The sequence below is a fragment of the Vidua macroura genome, chromosome Z (assembly GCF_024509145.1).
Source record: "Vidua macroura isolate BioBank_ID:100142 chromosome Z, ASM2450914v1, whole genome shotgun sequence".
NCBI lineage: Eukaryota > Metazoa > Chordata > Aves > Passeriformes > Viduidae > Vidua > Vidua macroura.
This window is the reverse complement of record NC_071611.1, coordinates 47,582,930-47,604,399: the sequence shown is the minus strand read 5'-3', so window position 1 is coordinate 47,604,399 and position 21,470 is coordinate 47,582,930. Positions and strand designations below refer to the sequence as shown.

The 21,470-nt window shown below is 47.3% G+C and overlaps 1 protein-coding gene across 3 annotated transcripts in view; it reads right to left on the bottom strand.

Annotated features, from left to right (window-relative positions):
• TDRD7 (tudor domain containing 7) overlaps positions 1 to 20,387 on the bottom strand; it is a 47,669-nt gene extending 27,282 nt beyond the window's left edge. The window contains exons 1-6 of one of the 3 annotated variants that reach the window (XM_054003048.1): positions 20,241 to 20,387; positions 15,407 to 15,630; positions 8,065 to 8,206; positions 6,768 to 6,981; positions 1,746 to 1,831; positions 379 to 596 (exon numbers count right to left, since the gene is read on the bottom strand). In XM_054003048.1, the coding sequence (XP_053859023.1) occupies positions 379 to 596; positions 1,746 to 1,831; positions 6,768 to 6,981; positions 8,065 to 8,206; positions 15,407 to 15,613 (867 nt within the window). In that variant the 5' untranslated portion in view covers positions 15,614 to 15,630; positions 20,241 to 20,387. Of the gene's footprint in view, positions 1 to 378; positions 597 to 1,745; positions 1,832 to 6,767; positions 6,982 to 8,064; positions 8,207 to 15,406; positions 15,631 to 16,939; positions 17,193 to 20,240 lie in introns of those variants that run through there. The other 2 variants (XM_054003046.1, XM_054003047.1) reach the window with 2 other exon arrangements.
• Positions 20,388 to 21,470: the final 1,083 nt, after the last annotated feature.

Genomic DNA, 21,470 nt, shown 5'->3' with positions numbered 1-21,470 from the left:
AAAGCATAAAAAGCAATTGGGGAAAATACCCAGACCAAGAACAACAAACATGGCATGGAGATCACCTGTCATCAGCTATTAGAACTGTCAGTACTGGGGTTAGTTAAAGGTGGCAAGTCAGCAACCTCAAGCACCTCTTCCAGAACACCATGAAAGCTGACCTTCCTTGTTCAAAACCCTAGTCCAGCCAACAGTGATTTTTTGGGGTTTCAAAAGGCATGGTTACAATTTGGGAGTGGAGTGGTGGGGCTGTGGGGTTTTTGGTCACTGCTACAGAGCATGAAGGGAAATGTAGGTACACATAAAATAACTTGGTAAATGAACACTCAGAAATATATAGGGTACTGGCATTTTCCATAAAAATGGCTCAACACTTACTGTGCACACCTGAGGCCAGTTCTCAAGCTGATAGAGCACTTCTGTGCTAAGGTCCTCCCAGTACATTTCCCGATATATCTGAGGCATCTTTGACAGTCTGACACCGCTGCTATACTTGCTCAGCAGCTCCTTAATGCGACTTTGAAGTTCATGGACATCGGCAGAAGAAGAGCCAGGGGCAACAATATGTGTCTCTGCAGTGGATGTATTCAAGCTATCTGTTAAAAAAATATTGCAGCCTTGAAGTAAACACAGCCTGACAAACAGAAAGACAGATAATTACCACCGTATTTAAAAACTAAAAATGGGAGCTGCCAGCACAGCACCAACTCTAAAATGTGTCTCTCCTGCCCAGCATGGCTGGTTCAGTCACTTCCTATGGCAAAGAACTATGGAAATCTCAGACATTAAATAACTACCTAAAGATGAATTTTCAATCACTGTAGTTATTTTCATAAGATGTTACTACATGTTCCTTCTGAAGGGATTCTGGAAGAGGATACAGAACTGTCAGCCCCAGTGCAGCTGAGACAGTGCACTAAGGCAGTATCCCAAGAGGGGCACAAGATAATTTCTTTATGCGTACAAACACCACAAAGATATTGCACGACAACCAAGAACGTTCTTTTATTTTCACACGGGTGTACAAATCAGACCAATGATTTGCCCTTCTTTCCAAGATATGTCCTGAGGAAAAGTATCCACCCAGGAGGCAACTTTTCTCTGCTACTACATCCAAGGAAGCCCTCCAATGGAGCAAGGAAAGTGACAACTGCTCAGCTGCTCTGGGCAGTTTCATACATTGTGTGCAGGAATTAGGCAGTCATTATTCCAGGGGGAGGTTCACATCCCTAGCTTACCTGCTGCCTCATCTCTACTCCTCTTCTCCCTTTGGTGGGGTGTATTTCCTACCAGACCTGAAGCTTCACAAATCAGGCTGACAGTCTCAAAGAAAGCAACCATCATTTTGCAAGCCCATCAGCTGCACAACTATTGAGCCATACAGGCAAAAGAGTATTTGCTGGACAGATAAATTAGTAATGCTGCTTACTCCTGAAAGTCAGGACTTCATCCTTGTACCAGATTCCTACCCCACTAGGAAGTTAAGCTTATTCCTCCTGTTTCCAAACTCCTCACACTGGCTTTGTGATTGGCTTTGACACTTACTGCCCAATGCTTTTCCTAGAAGACTGAGAGACAGACAAGCAAACACACATTTCCTCAGCAAAATGAAATAAGAGTGAAAAGGTTCACTCACAGAACTTGATTCCTCATCCAAACCCATCTTCATTCAAAACAACTACTAAGATGGATTTAAGATGACACCCGCTCTGAGTAGTCAACAAATCATTTCTTAATGGGCATACCACTTGACTCTGTGGAAGAGCTTCTGGACAGGTGAACTTGCAACTCCTTTTGAAACCGTGGTGGGACAGTCAGTCTCTTCTCAGATCTAAAATTGGAAAGCAAATTGCTTAGAATCACTCTTTTGTCTCTAAATAACATTCCATTTGCTTCTAAGACTTATACATAAAATAAAATGCATTCCACACATTCCATACACTCCTAGAAGGCTTCCTGCACAAGATGAGTAGTCACAATGTCCCTGTCAGGAAGACAACCTGATCAGCAGTAACAGGACAGATCAACAGGTGGTTTCTAGTTTTTACTCATTTTTCTTATTATTGTGAGAAACAAAACACAGTAAATAGACATTAGCAAAGGGAAAGCATCTAGGAACACACAAGCATTCAAGGTCTTTCTGTGGATGCTGTTGGTTACACTGTTTAACAGATTCTTCTCTGAAGAGCTCTCCCACTGAAAGCACACAAATGTCATGTTTACAAGTGCTCTTCCAGGGTCCCCCAGAGAGCAGCAGCATTTACTTGGGAATTCAGACACAAAAATGAGCTCCTGACACTGAAGAGGGCACAGTGCTGTGCAGCTCACAAAGACGGGGAAAAAAAATCAGCTGTGGAATAATTACATACATTGCAAGTAAAAGGGAACGAGAGTTGGAGAAGGGAATTCAAAGACTAGGCAACATCTCCACCACAGCACTGCAGGTTGCTCTGAACCAGGCATCTCCTGACCAGAGCAAATCCTGCACATGCACTGAGGCTTTGCAGAAGATCTCTGCCCAGGGGCCAGTTCTGGAATTCAGAGAGAACAGTGGAGCAAGGCATAAACCTCACCAGCTGCAGAAACACCAAAGGTGATTTTCACAGCTTCACCTGGACTCTGAGAAGGTAGGACAAGTAGTTCAAGTATGACGCTGTGGCTAGTTGCAACAGGAAGTCAAGACCAAGTAGCCCTATGTGTCATCACATTGACTTTTAATCAGAGCATATCCATGAATCAGAAAGAGACCTCCCACATTCACATCTCTTCTAAGAAGCGTGTTAAAAGATTTAACATTAATTTGTCTCCCCTGATTTTATGCTGTCCCTGTTAGGTGAACCCATTGCTCCTCCATCAGTTATGGGATATCACTTGTACCAAAGACCATACTTCTGTTCTGAGTCATGTCCCACAGTACTAGCTATGAGGACAGGTACTGCCCAGCCCAGCAATTTACAAAACAGGAGCACTACAAGCACATTTACAAAACTCAGAAAGTACAAAAGCAAAGCCACCCACACAAAATCAAAACTTACACTCACACCTGGCACTTGCTGGGTATCTGAAAAGCCTCTTAAAACACTTCATCTGCACTACAGAAAAACCCTCTACTTTCTGGGCACAGCAGAGATGCCCACACAAAGCAGCAGCAGTCTCTTCTTAGAAGGTGGCTGCCCATGCAGATTCTATGAGAAATCCAGGATCCCACTTCTTTGTACTTCTTTGTCCATACCTACCAGTATGGACAACTCTAAGCTGAACAGATATGCAAGATAAAAAAATCCTCCTAATGGAAGCACACTCAAAAGAGACCACCATCTTTGCTACACAGAAATCAAAACAATCCTGTGAAATGGCTCCATGGGTAGTGGAGACTGTCCTGCTACCCCTGCCTGACAACAGGAACCCATAGCTATATTCTAGTCCTCCACACACGCTTTTATCACCTTAAGCCTCACATCAGGTGACACAAATTATGTGACTGCAGGGTAGGCCAGGCAAAACTGCAGGCAAGTTCCAGTGAGGAAAAGGGCAGATAATCCCTGCTTAAGCCATGCCATGTGAACACCTTGGAAAGGAACCTGAAACAGAGGACAGATGATTCCCTTCTGCTGCATATAAAAGCTCTCAGTATTAAGAGACTTTATGTAGGGTCTTCCTGTGCTTTCTGTTGTGGAAACTGTTAGTTCAAGAGTTTCCCACAACATGGTGCTGATATTGGCTTTGAGCCCAGCCATCACCAGTTTTAAGTGCTGCAATCAGACAAGTGTGAGGTGCTGCTTGCTCACACAGATCATGACGATTGTATGTCTCCAACAGTGAGATGGGATACTGCCAGACACTGCCAGGGCCAATAGGCTTCCTTTCCGGTTCACAGGCATGGACAACTCAGCTACTTGCAAGGTCTTATGTTCCTCAGCTGCTAGAAGGCGTGCTCCCAGCAAGAGGCCTCCTAGCCACACCAGCAGCCTGGCCCTTCACAAATGCTTGACCAGCTATGCAGGCCTGCCAAGTCCCCATGCATAGCTCCAGCTAAGCAGCTAGTCACGTCTCACTGCCACACATCACTGCCTCACAATGAAGGGGAGCAATGCTCTTCCCTGCCAATTGCCTTACCTTGGTAAGGCCCATGCTACCCCAATCTGCTCTTTGGCCCCTGGACAGTGCTATCTAAGCAGCAAGGCCTGGTGGTGGACAGCAAATGGCTCCTGCTGCTTCAAGAAAGGGGTCACCAAGCACCTGAACCTGTTCTCATCCATGCTGCTGCCTTCCAGCCTCAAGGATCTCTGCAGTTAGCCTTACCAGCAAAGTCCCTTCCTGCTTCTGAGGGTCCACAGCAACATAGTCAGGATAACCTCAGATTGCTGCTATAAAGACAAGCCTCAGACCCTGCAACAGCATCTGCAAGAAAGCCTCAGACAATTACCTTCAGCATTTCTCTGTTGTCATGTGAGTGTGACAGAATTGGGAAAACAAACAACCTGTTCCCTTTCTACCAAATGCTACACAGGGGCAAGCTCCTGAATCTGTGATCATAAAAATCTCTGCAAAGAATATCACAAAGCGCTACAGAGGTTGGACACAGACTTTGGCAGTCTCAAGAAAACCACCATTTCCAGCCTCATTGAGGAGCTTTACTACATGATACCAGGTGGAGCACCAATACCTGTCAGCATCCAAACAAAGTCTGTCACTGGCAGGACATTGTGTCAAGGCAAGGAACATGCATCTGCCATAGTAGTACAGACGGTCAACAGAAAAGGAGAAAACAGAGATCCCTATGTGCAATCATGAGAGCATGGGTGTCGTTTCCTACAATGTGAGTTAACTGGAGGGACAGGGTGGGTAACAGAAAGTCAAAAACTGCACACAGATAACAGCTCACTCCAAACTGGGAAGTAAGGCAGAGACAGTGTGTCACCCTCAGGACTTGTCTCAGTCAACCTGAGCTGTGAAGGCTCAGTCACTCTCATAGGCAAGTGCTTCCACCCCTGGTGGAACAGAGCCCTCAAACCTGTACCAGATAACTATGAGACTGCTGTCAGCCCAGGATTTTTGGGGATGCTGTTCTTAACTCCACTCACTGCACACTGTTTTTTGAAGTCAGGACCTTCTGCTCAAAGCAGCTTTCCCTCCTGCAATTCCCAAAGTACAAGCAACTACAATGGTTCAGGAGGTACAAAACGTCCCCAGCAGCAAGGACACATGGATCTTGCCAACCCTGCTTTAAATTGGCCAAGTTGAAACAAATTAATCCAGTCATATACAACCTCGTATTCACATGGAATATGAATCGCATCTTCCTGAACTCTCCCTTCACTATGTACCCAAGCTAACAGGATAGCATTTGGACTCTTTGCAAAAGCACAGGATGTCTCCTCCCCAAAAAATACATGGGCCAAAGCAGACTTTGCTTGTAGCTTCTCCTACAGTGCAGGGCAGAAATGGACAACAGAAAGAAAGGTAGAACACTTACCTAAAAGGAGCTCAGGAGAGACTGCCAGAGATGAACAAAGATAACAAAAGATGTAGCAGACTACACTAGGAATAGCCAGAAGAGGGGTGACATGTACCTAATTTTATTCACAAATCTTTAACTGCTATAAAATACTTCCTGTATTTTCCTTACAGTAACTAACTTGGAGAAAACTCTAAGTGCACTTTTTGCTTTGCCTGAGGCAAAGTGCCTCTGCCTTCTAGAAAGTGCCAGTTAGAAATATGCACTCATCTGCACACACAGAAAAGAGAAGGCCCAAGCACAGCTGCTACTACATTTCTGAGTCACAGCAGGATGGCTTGGTCCTTCTCTCCTTTGCACAACAGACTGCAAATGGTACATAGAACTCATGCAGGTGAGTGGGGGAGGACGTGCCTGCTTTCTGTGGATCTTCCAGAAAGAGCAGACACCGCAGCAGGATTAAGCTGTTGTGCTGCTCTGGGCCACTTCACAGCTACGCCACTGTGGAAGTGGCATGCCACTGCCGTTTCCATTCAACACCAGGCTGACTTCCAACCCAGCCCGGGCTGGAGTCCTCCCCGTGCAGAGGATTACCGCCACAATCACAGCTCCAGTGGACTTAGCACAGCCACAATGAGCAACAGCAAACACTTTCTCGCCACCATCAGCTGACAGCCCAGGGCAGCTGAAAACAACACAGAAAGAAATGATGGGGCAGCAGCTGACTAAGCCACCCGGATTAGAGAGGCTCAGATGGGGCTGAAAAGCAGCATGTACCGCTAACCCAGCAGAACTGCAGCTCCAGCCCTCATCTCAGTTCACCCAAACACGGTCAGCTGGCTCCTGGCTCTGAGCAAGCCAAGAAGGGGCACAAAGACTGACACTGCAACACAGAAGTCAGGCAAGAGGAAAAGGGCAGCCACCTGCAGACAACCATCACCCTCAACACACACATCACCTGCCCCTACACACAAATCTGCTTCTCGTGCTTTCTGTCACACTGGCCACAACAGCTCCCTCCTGGGCCTAAGCAACAGCTCCACACTCCCTTGCTGTGACACTTTGGCCACATTTCTCCCCAGAAAACATGGGAACAGGCAAGAGCACAGGCTAGCTATGACAGCACCAAGAAAAGCAAAACATCATCTGTCTCCTTCCTGGGTACCATCCCACATTCAGACTTCACTTGCTGCAAGGATAGGGGCCTGGATTCCCATTGGGTCCCAAAAGGCACTGCTTGCATAGAAGCATCCAAGGGTCCATTACACTTAATTTCCCCTCACTTGTGCGCGCACACACACACACTGACCTGTTGACCACAGTGACATGCCTCTGCATGGGGATTTCTTTAGGTGATCCACTCCCAGCAGCTGAAGGCATGGCAGATTGGGCACTCTCCACAACAGGTTTCACACCTCCACATGCCACTTCTCTGCCTTGGGGCAGGCGAGGAACAGGCCTCTTTCCGCCTTCTTCTGGCATGTTCAAAGACCGGGGCTGCCGCAAAGTTCCTTTGGGCTTTCCTAAAGAGTTTGCAGATGCAGCCATGAGTAGCATTCTTTTCCAGTCTACCTCCACCTCCCGGGGCACCTCCTGTACTGCCATCCAAAGAGTTTCTTTGCTACTCTGGCTTGTGTGTACCTGAACTCCCACCACACAGCAGAGGTGACCAAGTTACATCCACAGAGGAACTCACCAACATTTAGGCCACACTGGGATAAACAAGCTCTTGGTCACTTTGCTGTTTACATGTTGGATCAATTTTGGAGGTTTTAAACACTTCCAAGGGAATTGATGTGCAAGACAGTGAATTGACCTGCCTTTATAATTCCTGTCATTTAATTGGGATATGAGCCACTAGTTCAGCTTCCCAACTGGCATCCTTGTAGAAAAGCAAGAAGCATCAAACACTTCATTACAGACAACAGGGGAATACACACAAGCTATGAAACCCACTGTTGTTCCAAGCTGCCAATCTGCAAGCAAATGGGTCCTGCCTGGGCTTAATCCTGGGCCGAATTCCACAGACAGTCACACAACAGAACAGCAGTGAGGAAAACTTGATCCACATTTTAGGAAAACACTGCTACAAAAGCTTATGCAAAAGGTAAGAGATAAGAAGAGGTTTTGAAAATGGGCATCAAAACTTTTTTGGCACTGGCATCAACAACAGGAGTCTCTGAAACAGCTACAGATGATGCTACAGGTACTTCTTCTCACTGTGAGGGAATGGTTCAATCCTCCCACTCCACAACAGGCCAAGGCCAGCGTTAAAGAACATGCAGGCTCATTGCCACATTTCTTGCCTGCATCTCAACTGTATTTCTTGCAAAAGCAGGAGCACATGAAAGTGAAGCTAAGCATCCTACAAGGACTTTGTTTTCCAAGATCATTCACACCTTACATACACACCTGAAAAGGGCTTCCTCTCTGATCATGGCTTTCAGATATAAGCACCCTTGTCAAGAAAACTCATCCTCCCAAGAACTCTCCACTTGGACACTGTAACTCGTGGCCGTACGTGACACATCCTCACAGCCAAGGCTTTTGCTGCAGCAGCTGCACAGTTCTTTCATAAAGGCCCTCTAGAGCTGCCTATGGCTTACCTGATAAACTGACTGGAGATGTGTTCTTCAGCCTCATCTGACAGTTCACCTGCCAGACTGTTTTCTTCTTGGAACTCCTCTGTCGGGCCACCAGTTGAGCAACTCGTACAGTTTCACTGCAACTAACAGCATGGCAAATGACCTTGTAGGAGCAGGAAAGAGACAGGGGAAAAAGCAACCAGTGAGATCCATGCTCATCCACAGCCCTCAGAATCACTTGTATCCCTTTCCAAGCCTGTAACTGTTGAATCATGCAGGCCAGCAGGCAGTTCAGGAAAGGCTCCAGCAGCAGACACGGATTTTAGAGATCTCATTCACGTTTTGTGAAATCAACTAACCAGACAGCCAGAGCCTTTCCATCACCTTTCCACATTAGGCTGGGCCTCTCTGAGAAACAGCCTGGTTTCTAACTGCCATCCCACAGTCCCACAATCTCACTTTATAACTCTGGGAAGCCATGGGGTTGCAGCCTGTTCTTGTTCCTCCTGCCAAGGCTCACTAGAGGCTCTGGCACCACACTTGACCCTTTGGAGCAGGGTTGCCTTTGCCCCACTTACCAAAGAAACTGCACAGCTATCCTGGCTGCACCAATCACAGGCACTGGGCTGGCCTCCAACAACAGCCTAACCTTGGACAAGGCCACGGGTATCTCCCTGCCCAACTTCATGGCCTCTTGCCTCAACATCCAATCACGGTAGGCCATCCTGTAGATGGATACAGGAACTTGGCCTTGGCAAGACACTAAACCATGTGCCTAGCATGCACTTTGCCTGAAAAGAAGATGAAAGCCCAAACTTTTGGGCCATTCAACTGCTGCAAAGGCAGCTGGGTGAGTACTCTTCCAGGATTCCATAAGGACACAGGCAGTTATCCCAAAAGCACTAAGTTAAAAATGGATGTCTGTGGTCTCAGCCATGTTCTGTGGTGGTGGTAGAGGTTGTGAAAGGGCCCTTTTCTCAATGGTGCCATGGGGCCAGCACTGCTACTTTGCTAGCCATGGCCCCCAAGAAACATCAGAGATGGCCATTTTGCATAGGAGCAGGGCAAGAGAAAAGTCAGAGACTTCACCAGCACCTCTGAAATTTAGCAAACAGCAGCTCCAAAAAGGATCTTTTTTCACAATCAAGACAGGGCAATTAAAGCAGTAAAACAACAAAAGCAAGAGATTGCTAAGGAGCAACAGCTCCTTCCAGGGATCTCTCTTCTTGTTCCACGGTGACACACACAGCCTAGGAAAACCTAGGCAATGGATGATGACACTAGAAACCAGGCAACCCCTCCAGCAGTGCCCTCCAGCTCATCCTTCCCTCTCCTCTTCCTCCTCCTCTGCTGCACACCCAGCACCTTTGCTGGGCTGGCTCAACACAAGAGCCACTACAGGGAGGGTCTCTCCTTCTGAAGGAGAGGTCTCCTACTCCAGGAGCTCCTGCTTACAAATCAGATAGTGTGCCTGCTGCACAGTCAGCACTGATAAAAACAGCAATCCAGCAGTGTCACCGCTGTAGTGATTAAATGCCTGGAATCACAGAAAAATTAAGGCTGAAAAACATTGCTACAATCCATGTAATACAGCATCTTTGCTCAAAGCAGCATCAACTAGTTAGTCAGGTGGTGGGTTATCTTCAAGGAGAAAGAACTCTCAACCACTCTGGACAACTTCTTCCATTGTTTAGCTAGCCTCCCTGTAAAAAAAGTGGGCAGTTTAATGTTTACATGGGACTGCTTTTATTTCACTCTGCCATTGTTTTCTCTTGTCTGTTCACTGAATACCAGTGAGAACTGGAGATGGAATCTGGCTCCATGGTTTTTTTTTAGTCCCTTTAACAGACACAAGGATAAGATTTCCCTGAGCTTTCTCTTTTCCAGCACAAAAAATCCCTGCTCTCTGAGCTCTACATCAGAGATGTTACGTTCCAGTCTCTTCCTAATCTTCACAATCATTCCATGAACTTGCTTCAGTGTGGCCATGTCTGTCTTGTTCTGGGAAGCTTACAAAAGGATGTGGTTTCACTGCTGCTGAGCAGAGGGGAATTATCACCCCCATCAGAGCATTGGCAACTCTTCCTAATGAATCTCAGTATGCTGTTGGTCTCCCTTGCTCCCTTGCACCCTGCCCACTGCGAACTCTGCACCCACCAGAACTCCAGGGCATTTCTCTGTCAAGCTACTTTCCAGTTGGTCAACCCCAAAACTATACAGGAATACGAGGTTTTTCTTCCCCATGTGCAGGACTTGGCATTTTGGTATACTGAACTTCATAGGGTTCCTGATGCTCCATTACTCTAGCTTCTTGAAATCCCTCTGAACAACAAGCACATTCATCTGCTCTATCAGGTCTCTCCTGTCATATACAGAGTTGCTGAGGATGATCTCTGTCCCATCACCTAGGTCATTCATGAACATGTTAGACAGCAGTTCCTGAGCATCTACTCCCAGGGCATACCACTTTTAAGTGGTCTCACAAAGGGTTTTGTGCCACTGTTATGGAAAAAGATATTACAAGCCCTACCAAAATTCAGTTAAACTACATCTAATGCTCTCCACTCAACCAGTCATCTCATTTTGGAAGGGTATTTATTTGGTAACATATGATTTTCACTTCACAAATCCATACTGACTTGCCTTCTTGTCTTTCAAGTGGCTGGAATAGCTTTCCAGGATTAGACACTCAACAACTTTCCAACAGTTCAATGTCAAGCTGATCTTCCCACCCCTCCCGGTGAAGGGTGGTGCTTTCTTTCAGTCCTCAAAAACCTTCCACAAATTACCATGACCTTTCCAAGATAACTGATACTTGTGGGTGCACTGCAATAAACTCATGGACTTAGGCATGTTCAGTTTTTCCAAATATTCCCTATCTTAATCCTCCCCAGCAGGGTTAAGACTTCTTTGCCCTGCACTTTCCTTTGCCTATTTCCATAGTATCTCTAGACCCCTTCCAGCTCACCCAATTCTCCTTCTACCTCCTGTGTGCATACTTGTAATGGTAGATTTAAGTTAGGCACTCCTTCAATCACGTGTACCTTCTTCAATCGTGCTTAAGATAGAAACTTTGTCGTACAACAGCCTGTACCTGAGTCATAACCCATCTTTGTGAAAGGTGAACCCGAAATCCTTCACTCTTCACCCTTTCACAGATGTCTGTGCAACAACCTGCACTCAACAGTTTGAGCATGGATTTAATAAGGCTTCAGTGAAATGAAACACAGCAAAAGGCTGAAGGTCTTCATTTGCTGTACCTTCTTTCTTCCAGTTTTTCTGTTGTCCCTGTACCCCTGTCCTTGTTTCCTCCCATTGCCAGTACACTTAACCAGCTATTTTAAGGAAGGAATTTCCTTGGAAGCACTGGCTCAGAACTGGCAATGCTCTGGGAGCTGTTATCAAGGGGACAGCACTTTGTCTTGGTCTTCAAATAATGAATAGTAAATGCAGTCTTTCTTAGGTCCACGTATGTTTGTTTAGGCAGCACCTGTATAATCCTCCCAGGCTGCTTTTCCCTGCTCCCACCTCATGCATGCTTCCATTTATGGCTCAGTTTTGTCAGTGCTCCTGCCCCCTTTGCTTTCTCCCCCAGCTATTGGAACATACCATTCTTGAAACTGGAGGAGGCAATTTTTGTAAGCTCACTATCTCTCCTGGATCATTCTCTTCAGGACTGTATTCCATGACTCTTCCAAGCAGATTCCTGAACAGGCCAAAGTCTGCTCTCCCAAAGTCCTGCACTGTTGATTCTACTTTTTGCTTTGTTTCCCTCTTTTCAGGCTCACAGACACCATCTAGCCACAGACAGGGCTCTTCCCAGCCTTCAGATCTGCAATCGTTCCTTGTTTTCAAGGACTGTGTCCAGTAGAGCACCTCTCTTCATTGATTCATTGCATGTATCAGGATGTTGGGAGCAGCAGACCCCTGAAACATCCTGGATTGTTCATACTTGAATGTCTTGTCCCTACAGCAGGTATGGCAGTGGTCTAAGTCCCTCACATGGTTATCAAAAGAAGGCATAATCTGTTTTGTCTACTGCTTCTTCCCACTTAAAACTGTTTTTAACAGATAGCCACTACATTGCCCATACACTGGTCTGTCCACTACTCATAGCTCTTCCTGTCTCATCATCTGTCCCAAGACAGAGCTCCTGGCATCCTCACTGCTCCCAAACTTGGAAGGTCTCACAGGAAGTCCTCCTGTTCACCACTCTCACCATATGTTCACCATAACTCCTCAGCAGCCAGTCAACCCACAGCAGCATACTGGTAGTGTGACCTGTTGCAACAACTCCCCGTGACCTCAAATGAGATCATAGCCCTGAACAACACAAAGATTTCCAGGTTCTTCTGGTTGTACCCAAGCTGTGGACAGTCACGTACTGGCACTTCAGAGAGGTGCCCATTTGTGACCACTTCCAGAAAAGCGTATGAGCGCCTTCTTCAAACTCCTAGCTAACAGGAGTGGATGCATGGGATGGATCACTTGACCTTTGTTCTCAAGGTCTCAATATAAAAGGTTTTTTGTCCCTATACAGTTTATCAGAGTTTTATAAATGCACATTTTCACATCTTTTGTACATTTCAGGTTTTTCCTGTCACTAATGCTCTAAATAAGTTTTATTTTGCATTTCCTTCCCTTGTTTCACAGTGATAAAAGTTTAACAAAATGGTTTGAATTAAAATGAATTCAGACATAAAATGGATGGGGGAGATGAGCAGAAGAAAGCAGTCTTCAAATTTCTCCTTTTGAAGGGGCTTAATTATTCAAGCAGAAGTCAAAGTTTTCTTAGACGAAAGTGCAACAACACACTTCTCATAAATGAATACAAAGCAAAGCAAAGTCGAGTTCCTTGAAATTATGCAACCACCTGTTACAGGTGTACAGTATTTCAATGAGTCCCCTTGCAGTGCTTTCTGTATACTGAACTTAATTCTCATCTTCTGTGGAAACTGGAGGACATAGCTACTGCATAAAGAAAAAGACATCAGTTTTAATCTTTCCCACATTCAAGACAGCTAAATTAGTCTTCAGTATCAAGAAGAACAAAGGACAATTGATATCATTGCCTTCCCAAGATAATGTCTGTTCAGCCTCAGTTACCTATCTAATATTCACCTCTCACAAACACTTAATGCAGCATGTAACATGGGGCATTTCAAGATCAATTTGTATTTTTTACTGCCTACTTTACACTATTCCTTTTTGAATGCATTTCTTGTGGTACATATTGGACAGCTGACCTAGCAGTAAGGAAAGTAATTTTATGACTATCTAGACTGCAGCCATGATCATTAACTGCTACCAGACACCTGGATGTGCATGTCTTTGCTGTCCTGCCCCACTGTCCCCAAGGGGATTAAAGGAAGAGGGAAGGGTTTTGACAGACATTTTGGAGGTCAGGGTACTCCAGAGCCATGAAGAGAGACTGGCTGACTGCGTGCCCTTGCAGTGGCCTTGTGTGGACTCTGAGCTATGGTATCAGCCTATAATGAAGCTCAAGTATTCTGGAGAGAGGTGAAGAGAGAGGTGAAAGAGAACAGGCTTATAAATGACATATAGCCTGTAACAAGAAAGCATATGGGAGCAGTCCCACATAGCTTAGCAGCCCACATCAGTACATAATCATGCTTGCCACTCTCTGCTTAATGTCTGCCATGTCTACACTATGGACAGTGGCAACAGGAGGGTCATCAAACAGCAACATGGGCTCAGTCTTTGCACCTTTCCTGCCTCTCAGGTGTTCAACAAGGCACTTCCTCTCAGCTGTTTTAGTCATGCAGTGCAGTCAACACAGCACTTCTGAACCAGAGTGAGTCCTCCTCAAGAACCTCAAGACCCCTGACTTTCACCTTTTTCACCTCCTAAAGCCACATTTCACTCTCTTGTAACAGCTGTCACAAAGAATTCACTGCCCCCAGTGCTATCCAAAAATTCACAAGGCTCTCAGCACACATCGCATTAGTGGATAAACAAGGCTCTCAAGGGAATGGGAGGATACCAGATTACAGCCTGCAAGGACCTAGTTAGAAACAGATGCCTATCTGCCAGAAGCACCACGAGGAAGTACTTAATTGCAGGATCACCAATGTTTCCAGACCTGAGGTACCTGCAATCCTGTGACTAATGTAGCTGCAGCTAAGGCAGGCTTTGGAGAAAAAGAATCCCAAACTTGCTTGTCTGCTGTAAAAGGGCAAATTCTGACGTAAATATGCAGAAATGGAACCAACCTGTTGCTTAAAAACAGCCACATTTCCAGGTATTAGGACAAAACCCAGGATACCTCTCACTGTATTCTCACCACACAGCTGATGAGGGAGAACTAGTTCTGACTTCACAAATGTCATCCCGATCCAGCTGAGCAAACAAGGAAGCTTGGCCTTAAGTCCTGTCTCTTCAGACCTGCTATGACAGCCATACACTCTGCCAAACACCCACCTAGCTTTTTGCTCTGCCTCAGGCTACAAAGAATTCAGGAACTCAGAACCATAGCTCCAATGAGGGAGTGGCTTCAAGCTTGCCACGCAGATCATCTGCAAGTCACACAGGTACACCAGCTATCAAGAGAACACATTCTGACTTCAGACCAGGAAGTCCAGACTATTGGGCAAGAAGGTTTGTGGTCCTAGCAAGCTGCTTCCAAGGTGGCAGCCACCAGGAGACACAGGCTAGTGCAGCAAGAGCAAGGAATAAGGGACAACTCTTCTACCATACCAATCCTCTGATAAGATCTGCTTCTCCTTCTTGATCTGTGTGACGACCCTTTATCCCTTGCACGCTTGCCAAGCTGAGGCATTTGCAAATGTTGCAGCAAGGCACCTCACTTACATGAGCTCTTCATCACCTCAACACGTATTTGCAGTCCTGTTGCACTGCAATCCATAACAAACAAGAATCCTAAGTCCAAAGCAAGCACTGTCAGGCTTATAAGCAACAGCACTTAGGAGTTTTACTGTAGGAAAAAAATGATGCTAAACCCCACTGAGAAGAGATGATTAACACACACAAGTTAACCTTCTTTAAGGTCCCAGGACAAGCCACTAGTATCTCCTCCAAAGTCAGAAATGCTGAGATAGGGGCCAGATCTCCACAGTCACACAAGTGATCTTTCCACACAGAATTCACGTTTCCAGGAAAAAGCCCTGCAACTTTACACCTTTTGCATACACAACCTTGGGTCTGGAATGCAGAGGCAGGAAAATAAGGAGGACTTAGTATCTTATGTCACAGATTCCACCTCTCCCAGAATGAGCGCACCATATGCATGCTACAGAAATCCACAGCACAAAAGGAGGTAAAGCTATGAACCAGAACATTCTGCAAACACAAAAGCCATTTCTGAAGAGTAACTGATTCTTACCTCTCCTATTTTGTTCTCTGCCATTCTGACCACTCCTGGGATACTCTCCAAGTAGCTTTCCAGTGTGTCATATCCTAGGTGCCTGAAGGGAATCGACTCATTGGTCAAGGATCTGTATTCACTCTGAAGTTCTGACAAACGTATGCCATTTTTAAAGGCATGAAGAACAGCTCGCAAGGCTTTTGCAACAAGTTCTGGCTCCTGCATCTTCTTCACCTATACCCCTGTTTCCAAAAGAAGAAAAGAAGGGGAAAAAAATCATTTTTACATACACAGGCTAAAATCACTGGCTTTTACTATTCAAGCTCCCTCCCGCAACAAGCCAGAATACAGCAATTCAGTGGCTCATCTCTGGAGACTATGATACTTCTGGATAGACCTGTAGGGCCGTGGTAGTGCAAGCCAAGCATACTGTGGTATGGAACACATGGGGCATGACACTGTCAAAAAGTGCTGACAAAGGAGTGCAGCAGCCATAATGCACAGGTTGGCTCTGCCAGACAATTACGAGAGGCCACATGCACAGAAGAGGGGCGGGTGCTGCTAAGCAATTGATCCACCACAGACAAGTACTGGATACTGTACCTGGGACAGGGCAATTCTGGATGTGTGTATAACTGGGGAAAGAGACACTCTGGAAAGTGGCCTGGGGGTCCTGCCAATGGGAAGCTGAACATTAATCAGCAGTGCCCTGGCATCCAGGAGAGCCACCTGTGTCCTGGGGTGCATCAGGCACTGCATCACAGCCAGGCAAGGGAGGGGATTGTCCTGCTCTGCTCTGCACCGGCGTGGCCTCACCTCGAGTGCTGGGGGCAGTTTTGGTACTACAGTAAAGCAAAACATTAAGCTGTCAAGAAAGTGTCCAAAGGGGGGGAACAAACATGGTGAAGGGCTGTGAGGGGAACCCATATGAAGAGTGGCTGAAGTCCACTTGGTCTGTTCAGCCTAGAGAAGAGAAGACTGAGGAGAGACCACATTGCAGTCTACAACTTCCTTGTGAGGGTAAGAGGAGCAGCAGACACTGATATCTACATTCTTGTGAGCAGTGACAGGACCCAAGGTAATGGCCAAAGTGGTGTCAGAGAAGGTTTGGGCTGGGAATTAGGAGAAGGTTCTTCACCCAGAGGGTGACTGAGCACTAGAACAGGCTCCTGACAGAAGTGGTCACAGCACCAGATCTGACAGAGTTCAAGAAGCACTCGGACAATGGTCTAAGGCACATGGTGTGATTTGTTTAGTTTCCTGTGCAGGGTGAAGAGTTGGATTTTGATGATCCTGTGGGTCATTTTATCCAGTTCAGGATATTTTGTGATTTGATGACACCTTACTACCTGAAGGGCTAAAACTTCCACTGAAAGTGAGAGAGGGCACAACCACCACCCCCTGTCAAAGCATCCCACACTCAGTGGTGTGGGGTGTCCCTTTAGAGAGAGCGGAGCAGCTCCGTGTGTCCCTGAGCCAGCACCTGCACCAATGTCCACATCTCAACTCCACCATGGAAACAGCAAGCATCTGGAGCATGCAACATCTTACCCACAAGCGCACAACTCCTCGACTCCACAGAATCTTCACAGAGAAAACACAAATTTAAGTCCCCAGGCACGTGATCCTCTGACACAGGGATTTTGTTCTGGCCTTCTGTTTTTTTCAGCCTGTGTTGCTCACGTCTGGTAGGGCCATGGGATGCCCAGAGCTGGCCCCAGGGATATGCACTGCATGACCATCCCACTGGGCTCTGCCCGGGCCTGGAGCCTTCTCAGCCTGGATCGAGGGACAGACCTCGATCCATGTTCGGGGGAAGTGACACGGTGCTTGCTGAGGCCCACCTGGTGGCCACCTAACACAGTTCCACAGCCCTCAGGCACGTCCCAGTGCTCTGTGACGCCTCCTGCCCACTCCCCGAACAGCTCATTGCTTTTTTCTACAGCCACCCAAAGCGGAAGGCCTGAACCTGCCTTTTATCTTTGTGCAATGCATTTCATCCACATCTACGGATTCATTCCATCAGCTCTCAAGAAAGACTGCTTTAGCTACCTCAGGCTTATGATTTTACCATTACAAATGTCTCATTCATATACCTCTAGAAAGGTATATATTTAGTGTATCTAAGTACAAATCTACTGATTCTTTCCATCATACACTTCATACAGCTCTTAACTATCTACCTACCCCATGCATGTGCTGCATATAAATCTATTGATATCTGAGTACTTCCTGGTACAAGAAAGCAGGAGCTGCAACATTGAACAAAATGGCATCTCCCTCCCACAAAATGGTGGCAGAAACCTTCCAGCCAGGACTCTGGCCCAGGAAGTCTGGGCAGCGCAGGAGGTGGTTTCAAGGCCAAAGCCAGCCCTACCTAAAGCCCTCCCAGCCCCCCAGCTCACAGGCCTGCACACACTTGGGGCTTCTCCAGGAACACCCAGCTACACCCATGGACGCTGGGGAGCGCCAGGCACAAGTGCTGCAGGGCAGGCTCTGTGCTCCCAGCTGGGCGTCCTCCTCCCAGGCGCTCACTCACCGCAGGGACACTCCTGCCACGGCTGTGGACCAAAGCCACAAGGAGCTCTCGCACAACCCAGCAACAACCCTGCTTTCAAAGTGTGTGCTGCATGCAGCCTCCAGTCCAACACCAAGCACACCACACTGGTGCACCTCAAACGCCTCATCCTCACCCCCCCAGCAGCTAATGTGCAACATGAGCAGAGTCAGTGCTTTGGGAGAAGGTCACCTCACACTCCTCAAGACGCTCCAGCTCTAGGCACAGCACACCAAGGTGAGCGACTGCTGCCCACGTACCTGCGTGAGGCTCTCTCAAATCTGCAGCGCTGCCACAAGGGGCCCCGTGAAAGGCTGGTCTGCACTGCTCTCCGCAGAAGAGACCCTCTCCCATCACCCCTTCCCTTCCTGGGGAAGTCACCCTGGGCAACAACACACCAAGTCCAAAAGGAAGAGAAATGCCATCCCTCATCACATTTCAGATGCCACCACACACACTTCAGGCTCTCCCTTTCTGCACCCAACTTCACAACGGTCCAGCTCTGGGGCCAGACAAGGAGGCACAGCATCAAGTCCTTTTCTGCACCCTTCCTTGAACAGTTTCACTTTATACACACTCAGCACTTCACTAACCCAACTGTACCTCTTGCTCTGTACACTTAAATTCACACACAGGTACACCCACGTCCCTGCACCCATACAGAGAGCAAAGCCAGTACATGTCTTCACATGGCTCCCTAACCCTGCAATTTCTGCCCTTGCTGCTCCAGTGGGTTTCACTGACTGATTCTGCAACAATCCCTCAGCAACAGCTGCCCTCACAGCTGCCCTCTGCTCAACTACTACAGTGTCTGTAGTGTAGCAGGCACTGCCCAGGAGGAGTAGCACACACTGAACCTGCACATCTCCACATAGCAATGGGCAAATCTACACTGGCCACTTGCATCCTTCTCTCCTCCTTTCAGAGACTTTGCTGCTAGTGCACTGAGCTTCAAAGAATCAGAAGACATGATTGCAACCTGCCAGAATAAAAAAGACACACGAGGTTCATATCATCTTTGGAGCCACTCAGTTTCATTTCTGTGGCAAATGACGTCATGTGCCACAGAAATCTCTAAATGATGTAAAGTCCTGATCATACAAAAAAATCCCAAACACTCAAGCATTAATAACTACAGCAAAAAATGCAGTTCTGTCTACAACTGTGTTTCAAGCCACATTCATTTTAGAGACATGGAAAAGCTGATGAGAAAATTTTTGGGACCTTTTTGTCTACTGTCTCTTTTAAATAATAGACACAATTTCTTATTTGGCTAACATGGCTCTTGAAAGTTCTCCTGCCTACACGCTCTGAGTTTATCTTTCTGCTCAGGTAAAATTAATAGTATATGCACTACATCCAAGGAGTATGCACTTTCATTCAAGGATTAAAAAAATTTAAAATAACCTGGAATGGCAGTTTAAAAAGTTGATTCAAAAGAAAAAAATTCTCTAAATGAAGAGACTGAAGATCATGGGGGAATGATATCATGTCAATATCAGACATGTTAGCTGTATACCAATACAACAGTCAAATTATATCAGAAATAGCAAACAGCATATGATAAAGTCTATCTCCCTAAACTACATTGTGAAGAGTAATCACGAGGACAAGTTAAACGAGGTGACAGGTACTATGGTACAAAGGTTAAACCCAATCCACTCTCAACCCACACCTTACAATCTTCCCATTACTAGTGTCAGCAACTACACACACTTGCAAGGCAGTAATGCTGACAACACAAATACATTAACAAAAACCTACACAGCTCACAGTAGCTTCCGAAGCTTTTTAAAAATAGTTTTTGAGTTAAACTGCTTTAACATTAGGTCATTCAGCAGTTATGACATTTTCCCGGCGGTTCACTGCCTCCACACAGCAGGACACTTCACTGGACATAGAGCCCGAGCCGCCTCATCATCACTAAGTCAGTATTTATCGTTCAAACCACCTCTTCCAGCAGCCGAACCGAAACTTCCTTCAGAATGCTCAGAACTTCCTTCAGAATGCTTCAGAATCCGCGCTGCGGATCATTAGCCAGGCTAACGAAAAGAGGAAATGCGGACAGCTCTCCCGCAGGGAGGGGTGCGTTCCCTGGTAGCCTTGCTTTCCGCAGACTACAAACAATCCCCTGGGGAACACATATCTCCGAAGGCAGAAAGCATCCACTAACCCGCTGAAGACGGGACACTTTCTCTGTCACTGCGCAAACACTGAGGAACGGCCTCCCGCTGGCTGGCAGCGCCCGTCCCTCTGCTGGCATCCTGCCTTTCCCCTCAGACCGCGAGAACTTACGCCCGTCGGGGCTCCACTCCTTCCTTTCCACTTCCTCCACCCGGGGCTCTCAGGCACCGGCTAAAGCCTTTTCGGGCCGCCGCCGCCGGCCGGGCCGGAGCCGCCGCCTCCCTGCGCGGGGCCGTAGACTGAGGGGCTGCGCGGCCGCTCCCCGCGCCACCGCCCAACCGGCCCGGGCCGCCCCGCCCGCTCCGGGCGCCTGCGCAGCACCGTGTCGCGCCGCTCCCGGTAAGGGCCACGTGTGCCCTCGGCCGCGGGAGCCGGGCAGGACCCCCGCTGGGCTCGACCGGGGCTGGCATCCGGCCGCACCCGTGCCGCCTCGGGCCGCCGTGCCGTCTTCCCACGGAACCGGTGAAGTCTCAGTCCTGTCACAAGGCAGCAGCCAAAGTCGCCTTCCAAAGGGAGCGGCTGAGGAATAACAGCTCCTTCAGAGCGCCAGAGTCTCTTCTGCAGAGAATCATAGAATGTTAAGGAGTTAGAAAGGACCTTAATGATCATCTAGTCCCGAGTCTCTCTGCCATGGGCCGGGATACCTTCCACTAGAATAAGTTGCTCAAGGCCTTATCCAGCCTGGACTACCAGGGTTGGGGCATCCACAGCCTCCCTGGGCAGTTTGTCCCTGGGCAGTGTCTCACCACTTCACAGCAAAAAACTTCCTCACTATCTAACCTAAATTTCCCCTCTTCCAGTGAGTACCTGATTATCCTTGTCCTGCCACTACAGTTCCTGACAGTGCCTTTTTGGCTTCACTATATAACCCTTCAGATACTGGTTGCAATGAGATTTCCACACAACTTCATCTTCTCTGGGTTGGACAGCCCCCAGCTTTCTGAGCCTGTCTTCATAGGGAAAGTGCTCCAGTCCTTTCAGCAACTTTGTGGACCTCCTCTGGACTTGTTCCAATAGTTCCATGTCTTTCTTAGGTTGGGGGCACCAGGACTCCATGCAGTACTCCTGCAGATCTTTAATTAATTCATTTAAATGCCTCAGTTTCAGAGTACCAAAACCCACTGAGTTTAGTTCTGCAGCTGGAGCTCTCTCTTGTCACCTTGTAAAAAAACCACTCCACAGGTGCATGTTCCATCAAGGAGTTGCTGGTAGGTGCCTGCCTGCACTGCCATGGGGTTGCAGCCCTTCTCAGGAGAGCTGTGCTTGCCCAGCCCATATCCAGGTTGCTGCCAATCTCCAGGTGGTGTGCATCTGCATAGGCATCTTGGGCACTACTGCCTT